Source organism: Vigna angularis, chromosome 5 (genome assembly GCF_016808095.1).
Source record: "Vigna angularis cultivar LongXiaoDou No.4 chromosome 5, ASM1680809v1, whole genome shotgun sequence".
Taxonomy (NCBI): Eukaryota; Viridiplantae; Streptophyta; class Magnoliopsida; order Fabales; family Fabaceae; genus Vigna; species Vigna angularis.
Window position 1 is genome coordinate 13032847 of NC_068974.1, and position 7875 is coordinate 13040721.

Here is a 7875-nt window from a genome sequence, read left to right on the forward strand (position 1 = left end):
CTTATACTTTTAAAAGACATGGTAAGACAATTTAAAGATATATGCCTTACTCTTTTAACTCTCTAAAGTCCAAAATGAAAAATGCAAAATTAGATAATAATTCATTCTAACGTATTATCCCAACAAATTTAAAACCATAGAAGTTATATAACAATGACTAACAAAATAATTTATACATATATATATATATATATATATATATATATATTTATATACCGATAATTAGTATGTTAACAAAATTCAATATTAAATCATCCACCAAAATTGTACATGTTAGATGTAAGGACATAATTGTAAGCTCTTGTTGAAGTACAATATAACGCGTTTATAACATAGAATTAGAATGAAACTTTGATTTTCCATGCAAAGGCTTTATATAAACAATAGCTCTGTGGCCGAAGTAAGCTGCTTATGAACTTCTCATCTCTCTAACAACCAATTCAAAACCCTACATCGCATACAAATTGTAGTTAATTACCTAAATAAGGAAATTATTGGTTAATGATTAAATAAGATTTTTTCCATCTCTCAATTTTTTTCAGATTTTTTTACATCAATATTTAATAAATATGTAAATATAAGTATAACAAGTTATTTTTGTACTATTATATTAAGGGTGTTGACAGATTAATTTCCAGAAAGCTATATCAATATATATATATATATTATCATATTTGAATAATTATATGTAAATACCATTAGTTTAACATTAATAAATTGCTTTCATAACTAAATTAATCTATTTTTAAATGTTGAGCATAAAAAAGAAGCATTTAATTCAATAAGATTAATTTTGAAGTTACAAAAAGCTATTTAACCTTACATTGTTTTAGTTTATTCCTATATTCGAAAAAATATTACCTTTTATTTATATTAGGTAAAACTTTTCATTCTAATATATGCTTTTTTTACTATCTTTTCATAGTCTTTTAAATTTGGACTATAAGAACTAAAAGAGATTGAAATTGATATGTGTATATATAAAAGAAATTTAAAACATATATAGATTCTAAATAAAAATAAAACTATGTATATAAACTAAAATAAATTATTTTTAATTATATAAACTAAAAATAAAAATTATCCTTTTTTTATATTCATATTATTTTTAATCCTTTTATCAATTTAAAATGTCACATTAAAATACTTCAGACTTAACTACTTTTTTTAGTCTTATTATTTATTATATTTTGCTTAATTTGGTATTATAATATTAACCAAAAAAGGTAATCAATTTTTAATTAACTTTAAAATGCAATAATATTTCATTAAAAGGAGAGACTTATTACATCTTAAAGATCAATTTATTATGTTTTAAAAACTAAAAGACTTTACTAAGTATTTTACTAATAAAAATATTAAATTGAACAAAATACACAAATCATATAAAATATAATTAATCCAAAATATTAAAATTGTACATATGAGAACTAAAAAGAATTAAAATGCATGTATATATATAGAAACTAAAATAAATGCATGTAGAGAAAGTGAAAGGTGAAATTTGTAGACTAATAATAATTATGATTATGATCCAAAAGAAAATTAATTGTACCTTGTGCCATGGAACTAGCATTGATCATAGGACTATTCCTTTCTGGTTGAAGGGGTGATCTTTGTGGTGAAGGTCTTTCTAGCTTCATAGAAGCTTCAAATTTATTGTGATTGGTACCTACACATACACTTTCTCCATGCAGCAACAATGGCTTTGTGTCATAGATCTCTGACATGGGGTCACTATCCATTGATGGTGGTGAAATCTGAACCTTGTGATCCCCTTTGAAAGGGTCCTCTTCAGGGCTAATGCATGATGAAGCTGTTCCCAAATCTTGAAGCCTGAGATCATCATTCCAAATCAATGGACTCTTCCCACTTCCACTGTAGGGGCAAACTCTCTTCTTTCCCTCAAACACACTCTCACTATTCGATGCCATAAACCCTTCAAGTTCTTCACTACCACCACCACCACCGTATAAGTTCAGATCTTGAAAAGAAGGGTAATTCAGAGAACAGAATTCTTTCATCACACCCATCTCAGTGCTTCCTTGACCTGCTGATCCCACACCCTTCATGCCTGTGCCCATGTTTTCATGAGCAAGTGTGTGATAAGCCTTCTCCAATATACTTTGCATGTATTTTCCTTGTGCCTCAATCCTCAGCTGAAGGTTTTTCTGAACCTGACAAATCATCATTAATACACCTAAACCCATGTTAAACATGATGTCACAAGCCTAATCAGACACAAGGATTTTTTTTTTATATCAGATCTATCATGAACTAAGTCATGTGCACTCACCACGACTTCAAAATTATCAGGATTCCATTCTTCATGAATTTATAAAAAAGCGAAGCAAGACAATTTCAGTATTAATATTAATTTTTGAAAAATAAAACTGACGATTTTACTTACACAGAAATTTGTGTGAAGTCTTTATAACTTTGTTTTTAAAGTCGTCATGAGTCACGATTTAGTTTATAATTAGTAATATTTTTCCGACTTTTCCATTTTCGTAATATTTGGATAGATTTGTCCCATATATGTAAAGAAAACCAGAAACATGAGTTTATTTCAAGGTTTAATGTTTTTCTCATGTATATGTTTCATCTTTGTATTTCAAACTAGTCTGTTTAACTGAAAAGTAAAACCTAACTGTGTTTAAATCCTTGGATTTTTCAAGCACATGATTACATATGGACTTTAAAGTGTAATGTTTACCTCTAGTTGTTCGTGCAGTCTTCTCTGCACTTCCATTTGCATCCTACATATTGCATCCAACAAGTTAAAGAAAATCAAAAGAAAAACTCAGTGCATGTCATAGATATTTGTAGAAACAATCTGAGTTTAGATATAACAAATGTTTTTTCTTCTACAATAAACAAAAATCAGTTCTTTTTTCGAAGAATAAGTTAAATCAGACACACAGATAAATGTATTAATAAACGAAAAAGGTATTTCAGTAAATTGAAATAATAGAGAAGATGATGGAAAACTAATTCTCTTCAAGTTTTTTTTATTGTGTTAAGGATTTAACAGAAGTGAAATATGCATACTCGTTCATGTTGCGACCAATCATGGCAGAAGAGGAGCCAATATTTCGTTGAAGTTCTAAAGCAGAAGCTGCAGTGATATGAATAAGTATAATAAACTTCATGAAGTGTAAACAAATTAAGAGATTAAGGAAAGTGATGAACTAGAAAATAGAAATTAATTAAGTAATTAACAACCTCTCATGCCATCCTTGATAGAGTGTTCATTGAAATCCTTGTGGGGCTGTTTTCCAAGTCTGAATTTCTACGAATTTCAGAGAAGAAAAGGAAAAGGGAAAAAGGAAAAAAGAGAGGCAACAAGATAGCCAGAGAAATCCAGTGTCACAAAAATGTTCCAAAATGAAAAATAAAAAAGCAAAATTGAATATGGCTAGTGTTCAAACCTGAAGGTGGCTCTTGAGATGATAAAGGGTGAGACCCTTCACACCCATAACCCTCATGATTGTCTTAGGAGTGGCCTCTGAAAATCACACAACACAAAAGAGAGTCTATGAGCGAAGCAACACCAGCATCTCCATGCATGTATCAGGACAATTTCTGATGTTCCATGTAATAAAAAACTTGTGTCTGATTTTCAAACGTTTATATATTATGAATTGATGTTCTTTCTAATCTATGAGGCACTTTAAAAAATTAAGAAAAAGAAAAAGGGGTGTTAAAAAGAGTACTGTCAGGTCCTCCAAGCTGAGCAACAGCATCAACAAAGCGTTCATGGAGTTCAACAGTCCAACGAAGACGTGGTTTAGGGTCTGTGGTGAGAACAAGGCCTGAGTCTCCTTGAACACACATGGGTCTGTCATTGGAATTCATAGTAGAAGGCTTCTTGGGAGGGAACATTCTATCCATTATTTCTCTGATGAGAGAAGAAAACTGAGAAGAATACAAAGAAATTGAAGAACAAATTCGATGAATATGGTGCGTTTTGATTGAAGAGGAAATGAAGATGTGAAAGCCTTTGGCTATAGCTGCTGCATACACACCTCTTCTATAGTGTAGAGAATAAGGGAAGAGCTACCTTGCTTAAAAAGAATGTATTAAATAAAAAAGATTTGTTTTTTTTTCTTCTTTTAATGTTAAAAAAGAATAAAGCATTCCTATTCTAACATGCAAACCCTTCCTTTGTAAAAAGTCGCACAGTCTCTTTCTATCTCATTCCACCCTTTCATTACTATTAAATCATTTCTAACACCAATCATATCATTTATATAATTATTCATTTTTTATGTTATAATGTATATAATATATATAGAGACAGTGAGAGAGATTAATCAAGATTCTTAAGGCTTTATTACAAGAAAAATGAGCCTAAAATAAAATAAAAATACTAACCCTGATATTTAAAAAATTATTAATGAACACTTCATTTTTCATATTATAGTTTTTGATATTAACTTTTAATTTAATTTACTAAGAGAGTTTATTGTATCAAGTTTCTACAATTTTTTAAATATATTTTTTTTGTAATAAATAATGAACCCAATTTTCATCTTTCAATATATATAATTCTCAATTTTGTTATGCTTTGACAATGGACAGTATGGAATTTGTAGTAGTAGATCTTTACATATTGAATTGTACATTGGGCATAAGGCATAACCTCAGCATTTGATCGTTCATGTTTGCATGGTCGTTTCGTGGTACGACAACCTTTTCAGCATAATCATTAGTATGAAACTATCAACAACACCTTAGATAGCGTTCTCATTCTGCAAGATGTGTTTACGTCTTCTAAAAATATTAGCGCTAATTATCTCACTATTTTTTTTTCTCTTTTATTCTATTAAGATTGCTCTAAAAGTAAAAACCCATTAATATTAAAATAGAAAAAAATTAGTAGTTCTAACAATATTTATGGATTTGTTGAAGAAATTTATCAAGAAGATACAATAATAATAATAAATGAGACCATATCTAGATTAGACATACAGTATATAAATACTAAAAAACATGTAAAAGATTGTATCAATCACTAACTACCCACGAGAATCTTGTGCCTAATTTGTCAATGTTCTTCCCATTCTTTTCGGCTATTCAAGATATGAAAATACTGATTTAAAATCTAACATCATAGAATTGATTTCATATTTTTGTATATAACTTAGTAGTTAAATAGTTTAGATAATCTACAATGGTGTTTATATATATATATATATATATATATATATATATATATATATATATATATATATATATATATATATATATATATATATATATAATCAGGAACGTATATGTACTTTAACATCTCAGTAAGCTGATATCTCAAAGTACACAAATCATGTAATGATATTTAATTACATGAAACAAATATTTTGAAGAAAAAATATTTTCCTAAAATATATATAATGATTTAAGGACAAATTATGAATTTATGCTATACTTGGTATTATTTGAAGATGTAAATATTGTCACTGCAATCATATGGCGGAGTTCTAGATATAAAGCATTATAAGATTCAATCCCTTACAACTTTTGTGTTGCTCAAGTTTCCCATCCATTCATCTTAAATAGTGTATACACATTATAATAACTTTCAAATTCAATTTACATACATTAAGAAATGATGCTGATAAATATTTAAAAGAAAACAGAAAGAAAAAAAATGGGGTGATTCTTCCAAATCGAATGAGAATAAATGCTTTCTTTTTTGACAATCAAAGGAAGATTCTTTCCAAATCGAAAAGTATGAAAGTTAATGATACACAATTTGCTTATATAACAATGTTATTGGAAAACCGTCCCTATAAAAATTGTTCCCACGGTTGTAAATCCAAGTGATTAGTAGCATGTTTTGATTAGTTTGTCTGTTCTTAAGAATTGCTAATAAAGAAAAAAGATAAAAAAAATTGATTCTTTTACAAGTTAAAATTTACTTGTGTATAACCTAGTTTATAGAAATTATTTCGTATAACTTATTTCAAATTTTTTAATTTTTTCAAAATTCAAAATTTTAGTCTAAGAAAAGTTAATCTTAATTTTTTTCATTTTTTTTCCTTGTAGAGGTTTGTTGTAGAAAACTTTGTCTCAACATATTCATGCACTTGTTAGATTTGCTTTTGTATTCGTCCGCTCCTTCTTTATTATTAACGTCTCATTAATATGTCTCTCTTCAAATATAAAGCTCCTTCATTAGGTAACTATATTAACCCAATATTTTCTTTTTCGGAAATAGAGAGAAAAGGAAGAGGTAAGAAAGTTATGTTCAGATTGTTTGGGAAGAAAGATGAAAAAAATATATATTACTTGAAAAGACGTTAACGATGCTTCCTAGTGTATATAACGATTTTTGAGCATTGATCAATAAAGTTATAGTTGAAAAATAAATAATTTTAAGATGGTTCAAACAATCATGATACATGTTGAGGACATCAAGAAATTATTCAAAAATTAAACAGTAATTGTAAACTCAAATGATAATAAAGTAAGTTATGTATAACTTATTGAAGGTAAAACCTTATACCATTTAATGGATCGAAAGTCAAGTCTTACAAAGAATGATGAGTAAAGGACTATAACACATCACATGACACTGAGACTATGTTAGTGAAGGACAATAGTACCTTGTTCATGAGATGAGGTAAATAAAGGTCAAATTAATAAAGTGTTTTTTTTATGAGATGGTCGTCATAAGACATACATGTTACTTATGATGGGTTATTTATTCACCTAGAGTTAGAACATTGATATAGGGAAAAAGAAAATAAAAGAGCAACTAGCGATCAAAACTAAGAAGCAAATCAAGGAGAAGGAAAAAGCAGAAACCATTCTAGAAACTTAGTAGATATCAACTGCTTAAGCTACATGGACTTCAAAACTGCTAAAGGTAGTTTTAGGAAGTTATATGTAACTTGTTCAAATCTGACTTTAAATCTTGTAAATTTCCTAAGAGGGTTAGAAATTATAAATAAGTTTATTTTGTATTTTACGATATGACAAATTGTGAAACAATACATATATTCTAAGAAACATTATAAACAGGAAAAATGACTAATCTAAAGTTGGTTGTTGTAATTTGGGTCACTGTTTTCGTTGATTTTTGTTGATAGGGGGAGCAATGTAGCTGAATCCAATCCCTGTTATGTTGTTCTTGATGATGACAACACATTAATAGAAACAATGCATGAAGGTTGTCATGTCAAAACATAAAATTGTTTTTGTATTGTGTTATACATATGTGAATTTGTATACGCTTACTGTGATAAATGAATATAGTATGACAAATGCATATGATGGACATATTGTGTTTTTTTAGGTATACTATTGTGTTTATGATGTGATTATATTTGCATATGTACACTGTATGTTTCTATGTAATGAAAACCACATGCACAAAAACATATCTGCATGACATAATCGATTACAGTGTTGTAATAATCAATTACAGTCATCAGAAAACTTATGTTTTGAATTATGGCAAAACAACTAGTTTGAATCAATTACATTAGTTTTTAAATCAATTAAAACTCGTATGTTTGCTTATATCATTTTCAAATGTGATGTGATGAGTTTTTGGGAAGAAAAAAATTTCAAAATTCTTTTAAGTGATAAGCTTAATCGATTACATATTTGGTGTATTCTAAGTCAGTTATCTTTTGAAAACTATTTTCAGCTTAGTCAAAATGCTATAACGGCCATATTTTTAAATATGTTTGACTAACATTAAATGCAAATTGATTACACTAATTGAGCATTCAATTAAGAGCTAAGTTGGTTGTAATGCTGTTACATCTATTTAATGCAACCAATTACATAAGTATAGTAATTGATTATTTTGCGTCAAAAATGATAAAAACTATATATTTACGCATTGCTTGAATTTTTGTAACA

At 28.0% G+C, this 7875-nt stretch overlaps 1 protein-coding gene across 3 annotated transcripts; it reads right to left on the minus strand.

Annotated features, from left to right (window-relative positions):
• Positions 1 to 222: 222 nt before the first annotated feature.
• Positions 223 to 4051, minus strand: LOC108322545 (myb family transcription factor IPN2). 3 transcript variants are annotated; one of them, XM_017554676.2, is made up of 7 exons: positions 3717 to 4049; positions 3432 to 3508; positions 3226 to 3292; positions 3052 to 3118; positions 2717 to 2759; positions 1556 to 2177; positions 223 to 448 (listed from the first exon to the last, which is right to left on the minus strand). In XM_017554676.2, exons 1-7 carry the CDS (start codon positions 3892 to 3894, stop codon positions 441 to 443), a joined length of 1062 nt encoding a protein of 353 aa, XP_017410165.1. In that variant the 5' UTR covers positions 3895 to 4049; the 3' UTR covers positions 223 to 440. The 3 variants fall into 3 exon arrangements, with proteins under 3 accessions (XP_017410165.1, XP_052734488.1, XP_052734487.1); XM_052878528.1 differs by lacking the exon at positions 223 to 448 and having other exon boundaries at positions 1387 to 2171; positions 3717 to 4051; XM_052878527.1 differs by lacking the exon at positions 223 to 448 and having other exon boundaries at positions 1387 to 2177; positions 3717 to 4050.
• Positions 4052 to 7875: the final 3824 nt, after the last annotated feature.